The sequence below is a fragment of the Coptis chinensis genome, chromosome 2, assembly GCF_015680905.1.
Source record: "Coptis chinensis isolate HL-2020 chromosome 2, ASM1568090v1, whole genome shotgun sequence".
Lineage (NCBI taxonomy): Eukaryota > Viridiplantae > Streptophyta > Magnoliopsida > Ranunculales > Ranunculaceae > Coptis > Coptis chinensis.
This window is the reverse complement of record NC_141457.1, coordinates 71639037-71662746: the sequence shown is the minus strand read 5'-3', so window position 1 is coordinate 71662746 and position 23710 is coordinate 71639037. Positions and strand designations below refer to the sequence as shown.

At 34.2% G+C, this 23710-nt stretch overlaps 1 protein-coding gene and 1 long non-coding RNA gene across 3 annotated transcripts; both read left to right on the top strand.

Moving 5' to 3' along the window:
* LOC147517598 (uncharacterized) lies at window positions 1–22188 on the top strand. 2 transcript variants are annotated; one of them, XR_015213904.1, is made up of 10 exons: window positions 1–268; window positions 393–453; window positions 946–1045; window positions 5695–6113; window positions 6478–6634; window positions 6803–7917; window positions 20420–20470; window positions 21148–21264; window positions 21518–21656; window positions 22055–22188. It is a non-coding gene; the product is annotated as an uncharacterized LOC147517598 (long non-coding RNA). The 2 variants fall into 2 exon arrangements; XR_015213903.1 differs by lacking the exons at window positions 1–268; window positions 393–453; window positions 946–1045; ... (1 more) ...; window positions 6478–6634; window positions 6803–7917 and having other exon boundaries at window positions 20332–20470.
* On the top strand, window positions 21876–23710 carry LOC147517597 (chloroplast stem-loop binding protein of 41 kDa b, chloroplastic-like). The gene is made up of 6 exons (XM_086593640.1): window positions 21876–21890; window positions 22055–22276; window positions 22405–22521; window positions 22624–22712; window positions 23427–23580; window positions 23651–23710. Exons 1-6 carry the CDS (start codon window positions 21876–21878, stop codon window positions 23708–23710), a joined length of 657 nt encoding a protein of 218 aa, XP_086449766.1.

Here is a 23710-nt window from a genome sequence, read left to right as displayed (position 1 = left end):
TTTGTGATTATAAAATTGGTGAAAATTTAGCATCTCTGATGTTTGACTGCTTAAGCTGAAAGGTTTGTACCTTCTTTTGGTATTTTATAAAACTTGCTGGTGTATACATCACATGCAGTATTGGGAGCATGTGAAGGATCTCTCATGTCTATCAAAGAATCTCTGCCGAACTGTTATCGTTGATAATAACCCATTCAGTTTCTTATTGCAACCACTGAACGGAATACCATGTGTTCCATTTTCAGCAGGACAGCCTTACGATGATTAGGTATTATGAGCTACAACATTTTGAACCGTGGACTATGCCAAATAACTTTTACACCAATGCTTCAAAACTGCATGATTGTCAACTAATTCATAATCCATACTTCTCCTGTTCCTGTTCATTTCAGCTCTCGGAAGTCCTACTATACTTCCTCTGCTCAGACAACTATCACTGCATAAAGATGTAAGGTCTGTGCTCCATGAAAAGTTTCATATGCATGAGTGGTTTCAAGAACATGGAATCCCTTCTTCTTTTTGGACATAGGATTGAAAATCGATGCATAGAAGTTCTATTGTTCTTTGGGCACCTGAAAAATGGGTAGGGAATGCTGTTGTCTAACCCTGTGGGGTAGTGTAAATTATCACTACTTCAGGTGCTTTTAACAAAATTTTCAAAAGTTAAAAGCTTTTTGATGAGGTCAATTCATCCATCAGTAATAAGTCTTTAAAATTTTGAAGTTGTTCAACTATAATTTGTTATATAATTTGTTCTATAATATCAGCGACATATGTGAAGGTTATTTTTTTTTTAGCAAAAAAAAAAGAAACATATTCTCTTTCTTTCTTTCAGTAGCATGAAGATGAGAACCAACATTAGTATTAGCAGTTCTATTTGGTTATATATTGTGCTCCTATTTGGTAAAAAACTGGTGAATCTGATCCTGGATTTCCTTGTTGCAGCTGACCCTCGGAGGACCGAACTATTCCATTAAGTGTCATTGCTGAGCACACTAAGTTGTCTATTGAGGAAGTGGAATTTCTTCTCATGAGGAGTCTTTCTGTAAGTGATTTTTCTTCTTTTGAGTTCCTCGTTATGACTGTGTGCCTTAGCTTTGTTAAGTATCCCAGGAAACTCATTTAATTCTGGTCTGATCACAAATATGAACCCGTGTCAGCGTGTTAAAGTGTCATACACTTTTCATCTTTAGATTTCAACCTCTGTGCTATCTCGTCGTGTTCTGTGGTTTTGGTTAGGGACCCAACTTTACCTAAACTATTTAGTTGTGGTGCCTGGAAAGGTATCTTTATGGCGCAGTCATCAACCAATGATTTCATGTCAGACGTTGGAGGGAAAGAGTAGAGTCTTTTATTCCATTATTTTCCCTTGTTGGTGGGAAGGGGGACCCAACTTTACCTAAACTATTCGGTTGCTGCCTAGAAGGGTATCCTTTCTGGCTCAGTCTTCAACCATGATTTCATGTCAGACATTGGAGGGAAAGAGTAGTATCTTTTATTCCTTTGTTTTCCCTTGTTGGGAGGAAGGGGGAGGCTATGCTGGGTTTGTTTTTTGTTTACTTCTGGGTAGGTACATGGCTGGGCAAAGCTCTCTAAATATTAGATTATGTGATTTTTTTTTCCTTACCCATGATAGGTTATGGTTTCTTTTAAAAGGTTTCACAGTGCTTGTAATTTTACCACCACCCCTATTGCCTTTCTTATTACATGAAGTGTCTGCCTCGTGTAGTGAATTTGTATACACGCCTTGTTCAGTACCATCGTAAATCTTAACCTAGTTGCTATGTTTAGTTGTTTTAATCCTATATCCGTTCTTCCTGGAGATATCTTTTATAGTAACTTATTTTGTGCCAAGTTACATGGACACCATATTCTAAAAATAATCCGTGTCGGATATGTGTCTGTGTCAGACGCCGTACACACAAATTGTATGCAATATACCTGACACTTCATATATACCCGTATCGGATAAAGATACACGTGCCTGTGTCAAAGTAACTTAGATTTTGTGATGGCATTCATAGAAAAAAAAATTAAATTTGAATGGAGCTGCTGAATGGTGGGGTTCAAAAATGGTTTCAACTGCATATTACTTCTGTTTACAAACTTAGTAGAGAAGGCAACACTGCATATATGTGGTCATGAACATCAGGAAACATGAAATAAGATTTTTAATTTGTTTGACTGGAACTAATTGCGTGTATAAATTGACCTTGGTCATTAATGAAGGTGGAAATGTATAATAGGTTAGCGATACTGAATTGATCTACTTTTAACCCATTGATTGTCTTCTTTGGTGTATTGTTATTTTTAGTAATGATTCATTATGTTTGTCTTTGCAATAGTATAGATTCTTTGTTATGAGTTATTAATTGTGAAAATGATGTTAATTTTTGCACTCTTCAAAAAAATTGTTCTATTAAATTGAGAAGTGCCTTGTTTGCACTACTCCAGATTGTGGAACTTCATACACTTGCACTATTTCCTACAGAGAAAAATAGTAGCTGGATTCTTTCATTTGTTATAAGTACTTCCACTTGCACTATACTAAAACAAAAAGTAGTGGAAAATGAAGCATAATAGCGACAAAGATAGGTAGAATTATTAAAAAACCTCAAGTGAAAAAGATATTTGAATGAAATAATTACTTAAAGCAACAAAACAATAACTCACCTAATTCTAAAAACCACTATTTGTTTTCCCATTCCCTCTTCATAATTGTCTTTAGATACTCAATCTCTTCTTTCAGACTGTTAATTTCTTCTTCCTGAATTTGTATCCACTAATTTCTAAGTGTGTCGGTTTTTTCTACAATATCAAGTTTGTTGCAAATTTCTTCTATTTGTTCGTAGTTATAGTCAACTACTTCAAAGCCTATCTCAATGTGCAGAAAATCAATTGCTTTATTTGATGCTGAATCTTCTAGACTTGCTGTTGAATTTCCTTCGAATTGGTGATTGTCTTTGATGTTAAACATTCGGATTGGAACGTCAATTGATATTTGATATCTGTATTGATTTTCTCCCAATATTTCGTTATGAAATTCTGGGTCGTCCATCTTTAATATTTTGGTGCAATACATCAACATATCTTTGAAGTTTTGAGTGATAAGTTTTCAAAATTGATTTCGCTGCATAATTTCATAAATCAATTTATAGTTAGACAAACACTTAAAAATTAAAATTAACCAAACAAATATGAATTTTGAATTTGTTTAACTTTTTATTGAATCTGTTGAGACTCGAGTATCGTTCTTTATTCTCCTTGATCATGAGTTTGGTATTGTCTAAAATAATACTTTTAATATCTATACTGGATATTCCGCGATTTTCATCAATTCTTCCAACCTAAAGTTTTAGAAGTTAGTCATATATACCTTATATGAAAAATAATATGAAATTTAATGAGATTCATTGATTTCTCGAGAAATTCTATTATGTCTTGTTGTTCTTTTACGAACTTTTGGCTTTCTTTCAATTTCTCCAAGTTATAGTCACCAACTTCGAAAATATACACTTTACTTTTGAATCTAATTGTGGTTCTTGCTGCACTGTTTTCAAACTCTTCGAGTGATCGTGATGGTTCTCCACTAATATTTGTAATACCCAGTAAATCGTTGCTCACCTGGACACTTGCATTAAACATTCCGTTCTTCAAATAATTTTCGTAAATAGGTGGATTGAAATTGAGTTGTCTCATAATATCTTCTAGCATGGGTTTGAATGACACTTTAATTCTTCTTGAATATTGTCCTTACCTCATCTCCATAGTGATCCTTTTCTGTTTTTCACATAAGATAACCAAGAAAAAGTGTTGTGTTCAAATAGTAGTAATACACATTAGGAAAAAAATTAATACATACTTATTATTAAATATTGTACCTCTTCTGATTGTTGTAGATCCATATTGACAATCCAATGAAGTTCAATATCTTCTATTCTATGCAATGAATAAATTTAGAGGAATTTAATTAGATATGTAATATTTGATTCAACATGTATGTCAAAAAAAAATAATTGAGAACCAAAAGTTTACCTGTGTTTTTTATATGCGTTGGTGGTGGGGAGATATGATCGTATGTTTTGTATATATATTGGTTGCTGGAAAGTAAAGAAAAGGTTTTCTTATTTCATTAGAATTCTAGTATTAGTATGACTCTAATTTTGAACATATCTATAATTTTTTTTTTTTCGTTTGACAATTAGAAGTTAAAGCATAGTGGGACTCTTTCTTGTAGTCATCTATACTGATAGTAGAATTCACCATATGCAAGTGCAGATTGGTGATAACATATGCTTATGGCGTGTGTTTTAGCGTTCAACCATATCTGACTGAAAGGTAAACCATTTTAACATTTCTTTGGAAATTTGGGGTGAATGAGAAGCCACAATTGAAGTATATAAATCAACATATAAATGAAAATATAAATAAAAATTTGTAAATAATTTAAAAATTGTATAGTGATCGAAAAGTTTTTTATGTATGTGTTTTATGCTACTCTAATGGTGAAATTAAGATAACATGTTTGATAATTATTAGACATTTGATTATCATATATAGGATTCCTCATAACCAAGGTGTACAATGATATCAATGTTTTAAACCTTGTTGAAGGCATATGGATACGGATAATCATATAGGGAAGCACCATATTACAAACTTATATCAGTTCCTCATAACATTGCAAAAAAGGGAAAAGAGAAAAGAAAAGTAAAAGATTATGTTGCATCTTTCTCAACTCTCTGGGGTTCAACAGGGGATCCCACTTTTGCATTTTTCACTAAGCATTAAACGATTTGGGAACTGCTCCATGGCCATAGATGAACCTTGATGTTCCCTCTGTGTAGACTTTAGTCTCCTTAGCCAGTCTATTGAAAGCCAGAGTAATCATATTACTAGTCTCAAACTCTCAATGTGATGATTATGATAAGATAGCACCGATGAAGATATCAATACAAAGTGAGAAAACCTACGATTTTATGGTGACTTTGCATAGGATAGAAGCTGATGCAAATGTCTTTCCATCGAGATATATGTTGTCACCTTTGGTCCTCTGCTAGATTCTTAGGTCTAGCTCTTCGGAATCAACTGTGAATGGCATATCTGATGCCTGAGAATCATCAAAAAGATCTAAGGATGTTGGCTACATACTGTTACTGATATTCCTAACTCATATCAAAGAAATGCAGGGAATAATAACATATACAGAATGATTAATTTATATACCATGACCCATCCCAAAGTATCAGCATAGGAAGGAGTGTGAGCTGATTAAGGAACAACATCTGCACGAGCCAACATGATTTGAATATCACCTTAATCATACCCTTACTTATTCAACTTAAGAAAGTTATTTAGAAGAAAAGTTTGCTACTTACACTTGAAAACCTGTTTTAGAGTGTCTGAAATCTGGAATTAGATTTTGACGTAGAAAATGTGTTACCTCCCACTCCGTGGTTATAATCTCTTATAATGGGAGATGAAGAGCTGGAAGCAACAAAGTCTGTACGGGAGTAGCATGTGGATTTTCAAACGGTGGAAGCAACTCAAAAGATGCCAAAGAACGATCTGCATCAATGCGCAAACTTCTAATTGTTGTTGTACTCTGTGTCATCTTTATGGGTGTAGAAGTTGTTAGTGGCATCAAAGCAAACAGTCTCGCAATTTTAACTGATGTGGTACATCTTCTTTCAGACGTAGCTGCATTTGCCATCTCTTTGTTCTCTTTGTGGGCATCATAGTCTACCCTACCCGAATGGTGCCTTTGCAACCCAGCAGGCCAGGAAACTGCTCATCTTTCAAGGAAGACCTGATTCCTCATTCTTGCCAAAGAAACCCAGTCATCGCTGATCTCATTCCAGAAGCTCCAGGAGATAGCCAATCAGAAAACTGTTGCCATGACGGCCTTCTCTCTGCCTGGGCAATTGAGCCTTCTAAGTCCTTTACGTCCTTCGAGATTAAAGTTGGCAACTTAAATAATAATTCTTCGGGGTTTATGCCTCAAAATCTTACTATAATGGCACCAGGTTCAGGATACACTTGCAGCCCGTTGGCGGACTTTAAACCCACAATATATCCAGTTATTGGCGGCAGAAGAGAACAACAGGCTTTCAGTAAGTACTTTTCCTATCAACTGACCTGAAGTTTGGTTAAGATTGTCTATTACTATCACTGAGGCCATGTTGGCCTGTTTATGCTGGCTCTGGTATGGTTAAGTACTGTACATTTGCCTTGGGGCTTGTGCATGCGTGCAAGTAAGTTGAGCCACCTTCTCAATGATTTGAAGAAACAATATTTGAACTACTTTAACTGTCTGACACTGAATTATAAGATGGTAAGGAACAACCGCAATCGACTGCTAGCACACAATGTCAAAATAAAATAGTCCTAATGACAGTGTTAGTGCATTTATACATAATTGGTATAGAGCCCTTTATCCTATTTATCTTCTAATAATTTTCAATTCTGAATTTGCAGGGACTTGGAAATCTGCATGCACGTACTCTCCATTTTACTCTCTACCAACTGCTTGTTGTGTTTCACTCTCTACATTTTACAGTTAGACTATTACTTCATGCCCCAATTGCACTTGCGGATGCAAAGCTGCGGGCAACAGTGTTTCTACATGCCTTGGGTACGGTTTTTAGTTTTCGATCTGTATTAGCATATAACAGTAATGGTAACATCAGCTTGATCAGTTCTTGTGCTGTTTTTTTTTGGTAACTGCATGTATGTTGAATTGTCCTTTGATCAAGCTATTAACATTTTGTCTTCCTTTTCCAATGCATGTATGTAACTGCAGTCAGGATTTTTCATTGCTGCAAGCAGATCCAACAAACCTCGAGAACAGGATGATGTGCACCGATCACATGTTCCCAATTTGAGTCCACTGGCATGTAAAAATCAACTACAGAGACAATTGCAGGATAAAACTAACTGTCTCTAACTACAGCTACGGGAGAAATTACTCATCCTAGAATTTGGTAGTTCAGCTTCCTGGACTGAGTATTGTTAGGTAGTGAAGTCTGTAGTACTCAGGATCAAGGTAGCCTAAAGTCCCAGCAAGTAACTCAGCCAAGGGGGAGCTACTATCAGCTGGGCCCAACAAAGAGAGACCAAAATCTGCAACTCGTGCATTGTGTTCTTCATTAATTAAGATGTTTGAGGATTTAATATCTCGGTGTATCACTGGTAGGCAAGCATATCCATGCAAGTATTCGATCCCCCTAGCAGCTTGGACAGCAATAGTAACTCTTCAAACCCAGTCGAGTTGTTGTTTCAGACTTTGGCTCTTCCCATGTAAGTGTTGATGTAATGACCCATGAGCCATAAACTCATAAACCAAAAGCCTCTCCTGACCTTCTTCACAATAACCCAGCAAATTGAGCAAATGGGCATGGTTAAGTCTTGACAGAAGATCAACCTTAGTGTGGAACTCTGTTGAATTCTTCTTTACATCGGTGGAAATGATTGCCCTTTTAACAGCAACCACTGTTCCATCCTTTAAGATCCCCTTGAAAACACAGGAAAAGCTTCCCTTCCGGACTTTAGTATCTTCTTTAAACCCACCAGTGGCTCTCTCAAGTTCCTCGTAGGTAAATGTTCGAGCCCTCCTGATCTTGCGTTCATCTAGTTTGGAGGAGGAATCAACCCACAGAAGCAGTTTGGATTATCTTTTGAGTTTGGCTTCCGCATCATATAAAGCTGACAAAGGTTTCTACTAACTATTTTCCTCGCCATGAATGCAAGTTAAAGGTGACCCACTTGCCATATTTCTATGAGGACTGCTGGCCAGCTCTTGCTGAGAAAACAATACATCGGATCCAAGCAGAAGAAAATGGAGAAATTCTAAAAGGGAAATCTAGAATTGCTTTGAAAGCCAAAGGATGCAATATAGGCAATGTACTGATGGATAAGGTACTTCTAACTAACCCCCTTTTCTTTCTTTTCCACTGTTAGAGTATTGTCATCATGGTGGTGGTCGTCGTAATAGCATTCACATAATGAAGAAAAACCAAATTAACTCGTAAAGGACATGTAAAAACAGAATTATTAAGAAAATTCAAATGTCAACTTATTTTCTCCATTGTTCATTGAAGGTATCTTCCAACTAAATTGTTGGCTGTTATTCGAATAACATATTGGCTACGAATCATGCTGCATCAAATTAAATTGTCAGCATCTATTCCAAATCATTGTTCTGCATATTAAATGGAAAGTTTTTCAAAGTAAGTCATTTTGTAATGTAAAAGTTACATAAAAGTGTTTAAATAATATTTTGAACACAATACCTTTGATTCTGGAGTTTTTCGATTTTTTTTTGTTGGAGAGACCTCATCTGTAGGATTCTTGTTTTTATTTTTCTTTTTATTTGCTCCATTTTCCTGTATTTTTGACATGTACAAATTGAAATATGAAAATATTTGACCAATGGTTGTAAAGGAAGTTAGTTTATTAAAAGATAAATACCTGCTCGATGATTTGAATGCTGTTGTGTCGGTCTCTTCTGTGTTTTCTTTATCCGTTTCTTCTTCCAAGATATTGTTTACACTAAATGTTGGATACATTTCATGCATACTGTACTCATTTATCACAACTTTGAAGATGTATGTCTTTCCAGTGTTTTTCTCTGGTTCTTCTTTAATTTCATCCCAACCATTGCCCTGCATTGTAGAAATAGAAATGCATTAATATAAATTTCCAAAAAAAATTTACTTGGTATCAATAAAAAGTTGTATATATACTCGCTTTTAAACTCATCTTTTTAATTTTGTCAAATGGTTGATGCACTATGTATTCGATCTGCTTTATTTCCAAGAACAACAAATGTTGTTTGATTTGTTTCATCTTGCACACAAAGTTTAAGATAGTACCTGTGTATAAAGAGAACATAACTGAGAAGATTAGAGACATATAAACATAATTTGATTTTAAAAATTCAATTTGTTTACCTCTCAGATGGTTTATTATAAGTAGTTTTACAATTCTTGCAGTATGGCTCATCCCTGTTTTCCACATGTTTGACAATATAGAATTGGCAAGATTTGTAATTCCAATGATTTCCAAAAAGCTTTATAAATTTTGCTTTGCAAGTAAATTACTTATGCTACAAATAAAATGATTTATGTATCAATATAAAAAACATAAAACACTAATTTTTTGTAAATCTCTTCCAAAATCTTTATTTCAGACTAACCTGGTTGCATCTATCTCTGCCTAATTGAATTAGGTCAGATATGGTTACCCTGTCTTTACTAAGTAGTTTAGAAATTGTAGTAGGTTCACCTTCTTTGTCTACCTCAAACTGTACTTTAAAGTTACTGGTGTCAAAGCTGCGTCAAAATAGTTGGTTTGCATAAATATTACTAAAAGAAGTCAAAGAAAAGTAGATTATTCACTATTCGAGCCATTGGTATATGAATATACAGGCCACCTTAAAAGCAGCTAGCTTCATAAGCAATTACGCATAATTTAAGCTTCTAAACCTTAATTTCTCCTTTCAAACTCAAACTACATACTTTAAAGTTACTTGTGTCAAAGCTGCGTCAAAATAGTTGGTTTGCATAAATATTACTAAAAGAAGTCAAAGAAAAGTAGCTTATTCACTATTCGAGCCATTAGTATATGAATATGCAGGCCACCTTAAAAGCAGTTAGCTTCATAAGCAATTACACATAACTTAAGCTTCTCACCCTACATATGCATGATGATGAGAAAAAATTAGTACGGTAATATAGTATGCATTCACAAATATTAAGCCAACAACCCAATGTATTTATAGTATTTTACTGTTTTTTTATCTCATTTGATTGAGGTATATCCAAATTCAAGTATATTTGAGTTGCAAATGTGACTGTTGCTTTAAAAAGATCTGCAAACGAACACATATATGAAGAAATAATAATATTAGATAATAATTAGTAATAAATCATTTAAATGGATCAAAATGGATATAAAAATATTTGCATACTTCCGATTTTTTTCATATATAGTGATGATAAAATAACAATGACAATTCCATCAGAATTCTTTAGGTTTGCAAATCTTTTGGAGTCTTCACCCCATAAAGCAATTTTGATTTCATAGTTCCTGTAAAAATAGTTAGTAATTAGAATTCATAGTCATTGCAAAAAAAGAAAGTAATTATGTTTAAAAATTATTTTTAAAATTCACAAACATTGTGTGTTACCTCTCATTCATTAGTGTGACTTCCCTAAAACCATACAGGCTTTGTGCTGAAACTTTTGTCAAAAATCTGATAAAATCTGGTTTTTTCAAGTTAATATTAGTACAGAATTTATTTTTATGGAAAAATAACATTATTCAATTAGTAACACACCAACTGTATTGAATGCCTTGACGTAGACTTCTTTAGTCTCCATGAATTCTTCAAAATCAACAAATGAAAATTTGTATTGTCTGAATTTTTTTCCATCTTCCTTTGAAGCAGTTACAACTGTATCTTTTTTGAAGGAAATTGTGAAGTTGGCCCTCACCACCTGATATTGAAATTTGGCTGCCTTAACCTAAAAATTTTCAAAACAATAAATTTCTCCTTGTTTTATTATTTTTTCAAAGACGTTTTGGAATTCCTTGTCAATTTTAGCGTGAATTTGGTTTTCCTATAATGACATGGTTTTAATGCAAATATGTTAGACGATATAGGGAAACAAAAACCTTCCTATTAATGGAATATTTATGGATAAAATTTAAGAGAGATAGTAAACTGTTTATGTTCAAGAACACATGTAAAAATGACAATAAATTGCAAACAATAATATATTGAAAACATATCATGACTTGACTCTAATAGTAAAATTAGATCAAATAACTTTTACCTTTTCATCAATCAATATCATCTCAATTCCAAAAACTTTTTCTTTATACCTTGCTATCCACATTCTGCTTACTCGTGTTATTATTTTGTAAGATAGTGAGTAAGAAGCTCGTCCAAAGTCTTGCACTTTCTCGCCATATCGTCTAATCTATATAGCATAAAGAGTGCTTCTACATTAGTCATTTCATCCATGTGTTTTTTCAAACATAGCTCAGGTACAAAACAATATTGCAAAAAAAACTACGTATAGTAGATTAGTTGAGGATTTACCTTTGAATTTGTAGTGTTGGTTCCTTTTTTTTGTGTGCTTTCTGTTGTGGGTTAAAGCTCAAAAGCATATAATGACAAATTATATAATCGTGATGTATATATATAGGTTTAGTATTAAGTTGATTTAGAAGTTTCCTTGTTATAGAAATCTTATGTTAAAGTAATTGTATGTTTAATAAAAGACTTCATTATGGATTAGATTAGTCTTTCTAGTAGCTATCTTTAATTCTCTCATCTATTGAACCAATTTAGTAGAAACACAGATAAACATTAATAGTAATAGAGTCCTACTAAAAAACAACATTAACAGTAATAAAGTCCTATTAAAATTGTAATATTTAGTGAGATTCTTAAAATAAATAAACATTAATAGTAATAGAGTCCTACTAAAAAACAACATTACCAGTAATAGAGTCTTACGAAAACTGTAAGATTTAGTTAGAAATTCTGTTGGTTTTAATTTTGTGCCCGAGTCTGATCAAGTTGGACAATCAGGTGTGATTTGTGCATATCTATAAACTCTTACTCTCTTTAGCCTTTATCAACCAAAATAGTGAAGTTAACAACAAAGGAAACGATTTACCAAAAAAAACAAGAAAAGAGTAAAGGAACCAAAGTGTAAGATAATCGAGTCTTGCATTATTCCGATCCACTATTCCCTTTTTTAGGGGAAAAGGAAATGATAACTCTGTACATATTAAGTACACCCAACTTCACACTCCTCTTCTAATCAACATGCTATAATGCTATATTTCGTTAAATAATATAGACTTCCCTATATTATTCATCTTTAGCAACATGCTTTTATTGTAAAAAGGAATGTTATATCAATCAATTAAGTAAATTACATTTTCTACTCTTGGATGAATCACATGTCGTCAATAGTTTGATACTGAACATTTCAACAACAGAATTCGGATGTCAAGTCCTAAAATGTTGGCATCTCTTTCTCTTTTAAGCTGTCTTGTTTCTACAGACTAGCAATCAACCAAGCTTCCAAATCCTGATTTTTCTCCCCCACCTCCAAGCCTTCCAACTTCAATATCTAATGTGGAATCACCTAAGACCTGGTCATTAAGCAGCTAAGACATTCCTTTTGTGTTTCTTGTTTAGGTTAAGAAGCATGGATTATTAAATATATCATCGTCTCAAACAGACCAAAAAAACCACTGGGAAAACAAAAAATGGAAATACAAACAATATAAACACCAAAATCGTTAACTTCATAATAGTGGTAGATTCATAATTCATATAGAAAACTAAGTAAAAAAGCTACACCACTTTAAGCAACAAAGAAGTTGTAGTCAATCAACTACCTAATATCCCCCATAAGGTTCTCCTGCATTAAAGAAGACCAAAAGCATAGTAAGGATAAGTTGTTATAAAGTTAAAAAACACCATAAAGTATTTTTTCTTTGAAATACAGTACCTTCATCAGATTGCTAGAAAAACTTCTTTATACACAATGTTCTGTGTATATCCTTTTGGCTCATCATCTTCCCTTTTGATTAGAAATTTTAGCCCCTGTCTAGATGTCGTTCTCGAAATAGCAACATATAACTGCCCATGTGTGAAAATTGGACGTGGTAAATAAACACCAACATGGTTGACCTATGTTTACCGTGCCCAAGTTTGTCCCTGACTCTTGTTTACCGTCATTACGTAACACGCTTTGATGGGGAATTGTTTCCTCTTGAAGACAAACGGCCACTTTGTGTCAGTTGGAGATAGGACAATTCTTGGAATATAGACAGGTTCACCTATGTTTGTACCTGTAATTATGAATTTGATTATATGATTGTAAAGTTCCAAATATAATTGAATAAAAAAATATTTACTGGATCATGTATTTTCTTACCCGTTATAATTTTTGCTTCAATTAATAACTTTGGATCCCATCCTTGTCACAATCAACCTAGTTCCATTGCAAAGCCCCGCACTCTGATTCAAATTCCGCATTAACATTATAGGAACACCAACTTTCAGCTTAATGTTATGGTTTGGTAATCCATAAAATTGAAGTGTATTCAAAAATTCTGTAGGAAAGAGAACGTCCTGTTCATCACACTTTCCTATAAAATAACAAAGTAATAAGATAATAAAAGTTAAATTTTGTAAAAGAAAAACAATAATTTATATAACTACTTTTTTTAACGTACTAACCTTCTATAGGACAAAGTGTGTCTACACTCAAGTAACTCTGTAAATCTCCTGGAAGTGATGAAATAATGTATGAGTTGATTTCTTCAACTGTTTCATTCTTGGGGGCCAAGATGCTTCTTTCCTTGAGGTACTTTACAAAACCGTGATTGTTTGCAAAATCTGGATAAATATTTGAAACAATATCTTTAATTGAGTCTTTTGATTCAGGAATAAGAAGATCATCTGGAATTTGTATCCATGTTGGCTCAATATCGTTCTCCATAGAAATTGCTGGCAACTTTCCGTCTCCTAGATCTAGAACCCATTTGCTAAAATCTTCTATAGAGCTAGCTGTTTCTTGATCAACATTGTCACTTTATAATCTCATGTTTTGCGTCAGATGAAAAACTTTACATTCTCTCCAGATTTTAGACCTGTCAAATATAATTAAAGATGGCAAAATTAAAAATTGCTCAAGGTTACTAAACGAATTAATTGATAAAATTAAGATTGTTTGATATATTCAAAATGGTACCTGTTTATTGAAGCGTCAACAATGTCACCTCTTTTACCCCTTGGAATAACTGGCAAAATCTTTTTGAAGTCTCCACCCATTAAAAATTGCCGCCAAAATATTTGTTATTTTCATCCATTATGTCTTTTAAAGTTCTGTCGACATCTTCGAATCCGAGCCTATGAGTTACTGGAGGTTCATCCCATAAAATAAGATCTGCGTTTTGTATTAGCTTCACCAGTTCTTCATGTTTTGAGATTTTGCATGTCGACTCTTTACTGGTAGGAATTTCAATATTGAACCTAGAATGTCTTTGTTAAGCCCCACGGTAGGAGTAGTGATGCTATTCCAGAAGAAGCAACTGCAAGAACAATTTTACCTTCAGATCTTAGCTTTGAGATGATAGTTTTGTAAAGATACGTCTTTCTGGTTCCTCCACTGCCGTAAACAAAAAATACACCTCCATTATGTGAATATCTTTGCTTGGTGATGGATTGGAATACTTCACATTTGCTTTCGGTATTAAGAACTTCATGCATTCTAACGTATTCATCGCGTAGTGAACGACAATCATAGTCAAGTTCTCCTACGATCATTCTATTATCAGTTGGCATCTGGTCTTTCATATTTGGAAATGGGAAGTCAGTGACCTTTGCCAAAGTTTTACCACTTCTGAGCATGATTTTTTCAATCTCGCATAGAGTGTAGTTCTTTATTTTCTCCTCTGATAAAATCAATGTTTGATTTCCATTGATTCTTCTATACTAAAATAACATGTCATCTCCTAGTGCCTGGTGATGTTTTTCCCATAGTTTTTCAGGAAATGATATCTCGCACATCAACATTAGCGTCACAAATAGCTCACGCAATGCTTTAGGACATAACCATTCGCTAGCTTCTTTTAGTGCATCATCCCACTCTTTGTCATCATCGAGCAAACCTAGTGCCTGGCAAGTAAATTTAATTGAACAATTAAATATGTATAGTTTAAAATTAAAATTCAGCATATATTAACTTCAGGAGTTTGTAAATTTAACTTTAAGAGTTTGAAACAGCGTTCTTGTCATATTATTGTACTTTCAGAAGTGAGGTATGTCTTAACATGGTTTATATTAACTTCGTAAGTGGTTTAAAACTGTGTTTAAAGAAAGAATATTATTATAGTATTATGACTTAGGATAATACAATGTTGATAATTTAATTTCAAAATAGACAACATGAAAAAACAAATCTAAGTGTGTATGTGTTTCCTAAGTTTATTTGTAAAAAGGATTTTAAGTTTTACAGAACCTATGTAATAATGATATACGAAAAGAAAATTTCATAAGTTACCTCACATGCTGCTTTGAAAGTAGGATAAATAGTTCCATTGACTATTCTAATTTCTTCAAAACTTCTAGGACCTTTGACAATATTAAGAAACATCCGTAGGTAAAATCTCTCCCTTGATGTAAGGTGAGCATAGTAAGCACGACCAATCTTTCTTTTACCTTTTCCCCGTCTAGGAGTCCACACTCTGTCATTGACTTGCCAAACCCATTTAGTGGGAAATTCCATATAAGTAAGTTCTCTAGTAGATGGATACCTGGCATTGGCTTTAAACCATTATGTAAATTTTGTTCTTGAAGCTTTCTCGCGTTTGATGACTTCTTCTGGTAAATCATTGTCACCGTAGTAGACAATTTGTTCTCCTTCAAAATGAAATGGCAACCTCTCTACGCTTGGGGTCTCTGTATTGAATTTCAAAGTTCAATAATCTCCAACATGCTTCAGAAGTAGAAAGATAACGACAATCAAGAAAACGTTCAACTTCATCCACATCTCGAATGATTTGCTTCCCCGTGTCTACATCTGTTGCAACATTCTCAACAATAAAAGCAGTGGCTCTATCTTTTCCCTTGTTAATATATTTGAAAAGATACTTTATCGACCTTACCTTATTACAATGCTCAACATTTATGTGTGCTTGAAATTTAACACACAAATCGACATTATGTGGTATTACCCACCTATTGTCCAGTTCCTCAGTCTTATCAAACACTTTAACCGTGACTTTACGACCGTTGTTTCTTCTCATATAAACGGTGAAGTCATTGTGATCAATTGTAGTATCACTGCAAAAAGCCTTCGGATAGTGTTTAGAACATTTATTTTCCAACATACATAGCGAGCTTGGATTTTTATCTCCACAGGGTCCACTACTACAAAAAAGTCTTATGATAGCATGCGAAAAACGCTATGGTTCGTGTACCATAGCGTTTTCCTAAACGCTATTAATGACAGTGCTATGCTTTTATTGATAGCGTTTTATGAAAAAACGCTATGGAATTAATAGCATTTATTGACAAACGCTATTATATTTATAACGTTTTTTCTTTAGCGCTATGCATTTCAATAGCGTTTTTCTTTATCGCTATCCCTATTTCAATAGCGTTTTTTCCTTAGCGCTATGCAGTTTAATAACGTTTTTCTTTATCGCTATCCCTATTTCAATAGCATTTTTTTCTAAAATGCTATACCTATTTTATGACGTTTTAGAGGTCTATGCACATTTTCATATTCTAGTTTTAATTGATTTCAAAATTATAAATATCCATTAAAAAGAAATTCAATTGAATCTAGATGGATTTGAACCATCAACCTCTCACTATCATTGAGTGAGCGCTCTTCCCATTTTGAGCTTATAGATCCACCGAAAAGAAAATACTCTCAATGGATTTGAATGAAAAAGATAATCAGTACACTATTTACAATCTTAAAGATTACTTATCTATACGTTATTATGAAGTTATCTATATGTTATTATGAAGTGTTGCTACATGTGATTATCAATATCGATCGAGATAACAAAATATAAGTTACATAAGGAACTAGTACATATGACGAAAACTCATCACATGTTGTAAGACGGTCTAGTAAATATGATCTTATATGCAAACGGCAGACTAGTTACATCTCAAAATTTACATAAGAAATAGTAAAAGAATCACTTTTCCAATCACGAGCACTCTTCCATCAATCTAAAGTAACCATTAAAACTAAATTTGACAACTGATACATTCAACCTTCCTTATGGTCATTATGGTAATTCCACACTAGTAGACATGATAACTCTGCACTAGGAGAACCATATATACCAATGAAAATATCTAATTACTAACCACAGTAACTTTTGAGGTTAACTAAGTACAAATTAAAACATTGTATACCTGGGTCCTTGTTAAACACCAAAGCAAAATTCAATTGAGCAACCGACCACTTGAGAGCGCTTATCTTTTGTTAGTGAACCCTTTCAAACTTCCGCACAAATCTCGTACTAAGAACGATATCTCGCAATATATTCCTCCCTGGAAATAAACATGCACAGAAAAATACAAGAAAATACTACTCTTGATATTGTTTACTTACAAAAGTCACTTTTAAAGCGACAAGCAGGCACATCATTCCCATAGATATTTACAACCTTCCTTTGGCAGGACCTGGCTTGGTCTTCATATTTCTCATAGAGTACGGGCACCGTGTGTAGCAAAACAAACACTACCCATATCAATTACAGCAAGTTAGATATACAAGAAGGCAGAACAAGAGAGACAGAGAGAGAGAGCGAGTGCAGCTTACACCTATATAGAACAAGGTCACAAAAACCTAATTACCTGTGGACAAATGATGACGTCATCTATGATTATACACTTAACAACTAAACAAATGAAAGTAGTCTTTCCTCATATAGCGTCGGTGTATCATCCTTTTACTTACAAGTCCTTTCATTGTTTGTTTGAACTTTGAACATATGAAATATACATTTTTGTAATTAGCATGTGGTCTTGGACTTTGGGAAGCTCACAAATACAATAATTAGCATCACGAATACAATAGTTAGCTTCATGAAATATAGTTGGGGACTTAGGGCTAATATATTGTTGATATCATGAAATATAGTTGTTGATGTCACGTGTTAACATCAACAGTCGCACGTGTTAACCACTCTATTGCGTTCCTTGCTAAAAACACAATTGAAGTTGGGGCAAACAATTACGGGAGGGAGGGGTTCAAACGCTATGCCCACAATTTTTATAGCGTTATTTTACAAATGGAATCAAACATGTGCTATCAATGGCCATTTTTCTAGTAGTGATGGTCTTCATCTCGATTGACTTGGTCTCGAACACGTTGAATTTTTGTGCCACGTGAAGTGTGCAAAATGTAACCATTAGATGCCAACTAGTCAATGTGGTAGCTGCAGGTGTGACAATTATTAGCTAACTCATAGTTGCATCAATACCTACATAGTGTATCAGTTGAATTTTAAATACACGTCTATGTCCTAACCTTTTCAACAACAAAATGTAATGAAAAAGTATGTTCTAACTTCGAAGTTATTGACACTGACTTTCTAACAAGGCAAAATGTGACACTCTCTTTCCCCAGGGCCCAAACTATATAGTATATAGTATATAATATATATACAACAAAGAGAAGGTGAGCGAAAATGATTTCTTACTGAAGGGGAACCCAAGATTGCTCATTAGAGCTTTATTGCAAATTACAATGGCTACTGATGATGCAACTGAAAGAGCCAAAGCACCAATAACACCCATTTGGAATCTACTTGTTTCCACCATCTTTCTTGTATAAAAAGAAACCTGTTGTTTACATTAAACATGACTATTAATAAAATGACCGGTAAATATAGGAGCAGGTACACACTTTCCATGCCATGTATTTATCTAAGGTTATCAAAGATAGTAAGATGACCACCACAAAGATCCTATTCAATCCGCCATAGGCGGACAAATCAAGGATATATAATGCTCAGGGACGATAAGACGTAAAACTCAAGATATGATAAATCCAATCAGAACAGTAGGAGAATGGATTATTAAATCAATTCACTAATATTCTTATGTTAATTAATCTTAGAATGCATATTAAGTTGGTGGGCTGGTGGCCACCGTAAAACTTCGTGATGGATTTTCTGTCACCTTCGTTTTCACTTTCGGTTGCCCTCAATTTGCGATTGTAGATATATTTGAGTCATGAGTGAAAGCAATGTAAGTTTCAATATGTCAACATTCACGCTTGCATTCAACAATGAACAATCACTCACAATCATTCCTGTAAGCACCGAAGGCCAAAGTGTTATGGCCAAAATGCCTTCGGCCTCTGCAGCCACGCTCACGACGACAATAATATGCAACCATGATCGTTTGTTGTGTTGATACCGGGGAAGGAAAAACTAGCACTAACAATGTATAAAGTCTTTTGCCCTCTGTTGTGGCGGAAGAACAAATATATACCTTTTCGGAAAAAGTTTCTTTTACTACTTTGTATGGTGAACAAAATCAGATTAATTAATCTCAACCTAAGCACTAACACAAAACTAGCAGTGTTGGATTCAATCCCTGAAAATAAACACAAAAAGTAGCAAGTCAAATCTAATTTGAAAGATTAAGTAAAATGAAGAATGGAAGTGGAAAGAAGAAGACGTGCGAGAACTATCAAGAAAGGGTGAAATACCTAGGAACGATTCTATTTCCCTGTCTCTTCAAGGAGGAAATCTGCATTTATATTTCTACCAGAATGTACTATCGCTATCAATCAGTCTTAATGCATCGTCACATCTTTTATTAGAAACATACCATTTAATCATTAGAAGCTTCAAAATAGCATTTTCACCTCTTTCCCTAAAAAATCTCTCAGCAAAATAGACTTCCCCACATCTGAAATACATGTTACATACCACCAACGCACATTCTATCTCAAACCCAACAACAATCATAACTCCAGCATGCATCTGCATCCCTAACTTCAACTCACTAATACTAGCACAACCTGTCAATACAGTAGCAAAAGCGAACTCATCAGGCACACCAAATTCAACACATTTCATTTTATAAATGTTTGCAAACAAAAAAATTAAAAACATCATATTGAATTGAAGAAAAAAAAAATACCTCAAATTCCAAAGATACCTTGTTTAAGCTAAGGCTGCTCCTATAACTCCCAAATTGAAAACCCCAAAACGAAAAACAATTGGAATTTGTGCTCAAACAAATTAGAAAAGAGATAAATCAGACCCATATTACCTGGTTCGTCTTCCTCCTTCAAGCTTTCCTCCTCGACCTGGTTCGTCTGACACTAGATTGTTGTGTATTACGATGTGAGATACCGTCATTTCAGAGAAGAGGTTAGGTTTTACAGTGTGAGACGGGTGGGAATGATAATTGTTAAGTGTTTAACCAAATAATCCCAACTTTTACAAATTTTTTATTTCCTTTTTAATACTGCTGGGTTTGGAGGTGGTGGAAAACGGTGGTGTAGTGTATTCTCAATTTGGAATGAGCGAAAATTGGGATAAAAATAAGTACCGGGCTGAAAATTTGGATTTTTTGGATTTTCGTTTGAGTGGGCTTAAATTTGGGCCTACTGACAATAGCATTTGTTCCAAAAACGCAATCAATTATATAGCGCTAGGTCAACAAACGCTATCCCCAAATATTTCATAGCGTTTTTTTATAAGTGCTATTGAATGAATGCTATCTTAGTGCGTTTTTGTACTAGTGGTCCGTGCATCATAAACTGTGTAACTGCTGCATATGCAACTTTATCTTCTGGGTCAGGAAGCTCGGCTGATATTAACTTATTTATCTGAGCAGGAGTCTTGGGCTTGGAACCATTATCCAAGAAAAGCAATATATGAGCATGAGGTAATCCTCTCTTCTGAAACTCTATTGTGTATATTGCTTCAAAAACAAAGAAAAGACAATAAAAGAATTTAAGGTAAGCTTTTCATATAAGAAAAGATCATTCAATCCAACATGGCATTAACTGCCAAATTATGCAAAAAAGTTGTCTTTTTGGAAACTATAGGAAAGTATGGATTTTAGTATAGCATCTATTTTGAGTATGATACTGCAAAGTAAGTCCTAGGCAAAATGGGGAACTCTCAGATCACCGTCTGGCTTGGTAAATAGTTAACATGTGGCTGCAATCAGCCAAGGTGCAATAGAAACCTAGATTCTATAGGTCATCCACCTTCTCAATAATGTCTAAACAGTTAACACAAAAAAGTTTTTTAGATGCAATAGCAACCCATACGTCGCATGAGCATTGGCCTCCCGAACCCATGGGATGCTTCGTAAACACCCTTGCCATAGGATTTTGCTAGTATTCCTACACACATTCATCAAATACTTTCTTATCTATTTCTTAAGTAGTTCAGAAACTCCTTCTACCCTGTAGCAAAATGAACAATATCGATACTTTTAATTGCTCCCAGGGCCCAGCCAATCCTGTCCCACCCAGTTTTGTTGTATTTGCCTAAATGAATATGCAGCTCATGGAGCATGTCCTCAAGATTTATATATTGTTTTAACTATTGCAGGCCTATCTATGCGAAGGTGATGCTTTCTTGGCCTTGGAGGAAGCTAGTGCAGCTGAAAATTCATACACAGTAGCTTTGCAGATCGATCTCTCTATTCGTCGATCTAAATCATTCAAGGTTATAGTCAATTTTTTGGCAATAGATAAGTTCAGTTCAAGTGCATTTGTTGTTTAAGACATCTATCCAACAATATAGTTTGTATAATGGATAATCTGATTTTGAGAATTGATTATAATATGAAGTCATACACTTGTAGGGTGAATCCACCCACATACTTTGCATCTTGCAAATACAATTTGTCTATTTGACAGCTGTATTTTACCAAATAATTGATTGAAAGCTGTTTTAGTTCTTATGACTATTTCTGCAGGCTCGGGTCAAGAAGCTTCAAGATAAACTAACTGCTGCAGATATGGTTTCTTAACTTCGATATTGACTGAAACCTCTTTAAATACCTTTTAAGGAGATGAGACAAAGGCAAGGCCAGATGCTGAATTTCCATTATCTAGGTATTTTTAGCTTTAATCTTGTTTAATTTTGGTATTCTTTTTTCTTGTAGACTAACTTGAGGTGTATGCTACTTTCTTAGTTGTAACTTGTGAGTATAATATATTAGTAGTGTTGTTGAAAAAGGCTGAAGCCCCATATTTTCAACTTTCAATAGATACACTGAAGAGCCTTTACGTTAGGGAAATATCCCTTAACGATCACAGTTGTCCTGCTTTCGGATGCAACTGCGTGGCGTAAGACATGCTTTCGGGACATTATTTTCTTGTTCGAAACTCATTGTTGACAAAACCCTTGGCTTTATCTCTGAAAGCTGAAAAGTGGAACCGAAAGCAATTAGTTATGTTTCGGAAGTTTCGATCCTTAGATCTTCTTCTAACTTGTGTGGACTGTATGATAGGTTGATGCAGTAGATCCAAAGAGTAGGCACAAAGGAAAGCTCGAGACAAAAAACTTACTACAGTCGAGAGATATGAACTGGACTTCAATAAGACTGGTCTACATTTATGGCCCTTTAAACTACAACCCAGTTGAGGAATGGTTCTTTCACAGATTGAAAGATGGCCGTCCAATTCCAGTCCCAAATTCAGGGGTTCAAATAACACAACTTGGCCATGTTAAGGTTAAAAGATTAAAATCTTTATCTCAAGTATAATGTACAATTCAAAATTACAGCTATAGCTACATCTTATTTTATTTTTATTTAATTCTTAAATTTCTAACACATTCAACTATGGAAACACATTACAGGATATGGTCACTGCCTTTATTCAGGTTCTTGGTAATGAGAAAGCAAGCAAGCAAATCTTCAATATCTCTAGAGAGAAATATGTCACATTTGATGGGTTAGAAAAGGCGTGTGCTAAGGTAATTATAACAGAGAATATAAAATAATCCAACAAATGTTGTTCCCTTGTTCAGGTTGAAGATTTTTCCTTTTCCCTTATTTGATTCCACTAATATTTCCAGGCTGTTGGCTTCCCCGAACCTGAGATCGTTCACTATAATCCTAAGGAATTTGATTTTGGTAAAAAGAAGTCATTCCCATCCGTGACCAGGTAAACACATACTAAATCCACTATAACATCTACTAAATTATGGCAACAAACATTTCAAAGAACATGTGCAACAGGGAAAAAATAAAAAAGAAAGAAAGAAAACATTGTACTGTTTTGTGTTTGGTTGGGGTGTGTGTGTGTGGCGTTACATGAATGCTAAGTCCATGGTTATTTATGTTGTTTTCTATGCTAAGTCGGGATAGTGCAGGAGATTAACTAAATGTGTTTGAGTTAAGACATATTTATTGTTTAACTTTTCAAAAGTATGGTCAAAGATAAAAAGGTGCTCATCTGTGCTTAAGATGATTAGCTTATCAGATGCATCGTTAGATTGTCTTGAAGCATGCTTGATGAATAAGTTGAATGTCAGTGTTGTTCACCATGTAGTTCACATTTTAGAGTTTTTGCATTGTATTAAATGATAGCCTGCAAATTGAGTTTTTCATTTTGCTTATTTTCCCAAAGTTTATTTTTCTTCTTTCTAGGTGTTTAACTGAGAGAGGTTCATTTTGCTTTTTATTCTTTTCATTGTGCGTTTCCTTAACCATAATACGTCAGTATTTTGTACTTTACTGATCTATCACTTGAAGCCATTCACTTAGGTAGACATCTTTCTTTTCAATTTAAGTTAATTTTTCACTTGAAGTGTCAGAGAGTTTTGACAAATAAAGATCCCTAATATGTCGCTTCCGTTTTTTTCAATGACATAAGCAGGCAACCTTACATATCAGGAAATCTCACAACTTTTAATTTTACAAAGGACGAAGGTGCCAACTCCAAGCAATCCTATAAATGGCAAAGGGTATTGCTTAAAGTGATCGGAGAAGCACTTGCAAGAGATCAAGCACAAAATATTGATCCTAAAGTGGTAATGTTCGTTATTGGGATTAATTGGGTACTCTTTTATGATTTAAGGGTAGGAAATCTTTTATGTGTAGATAACAATGTCCATTACAGGGGAGGTTGTAAATCTTTCCATTTTAAGGTTGAAAAGTTGA

Excerpts from the sequence above, each read along its gene's own strand:
- LOC147517597 (XM_086593640.1), top strand. Across the intron at positions 22,277-22,404 it reads CACAACTTGGCCATGTTAAG|GATATGGTCACTGCCTTTAT; the intron begins GTTAAAAGATTA and ends AACACATTACAG. Across the intron at positions 22,522-22,623 it reads TAGAAAAGGCGTGTGCTAAG|GCTGTTGGCTTCCCCGAACC; the intron begins GTAATTATAACA and ends TAATATTTCCAG.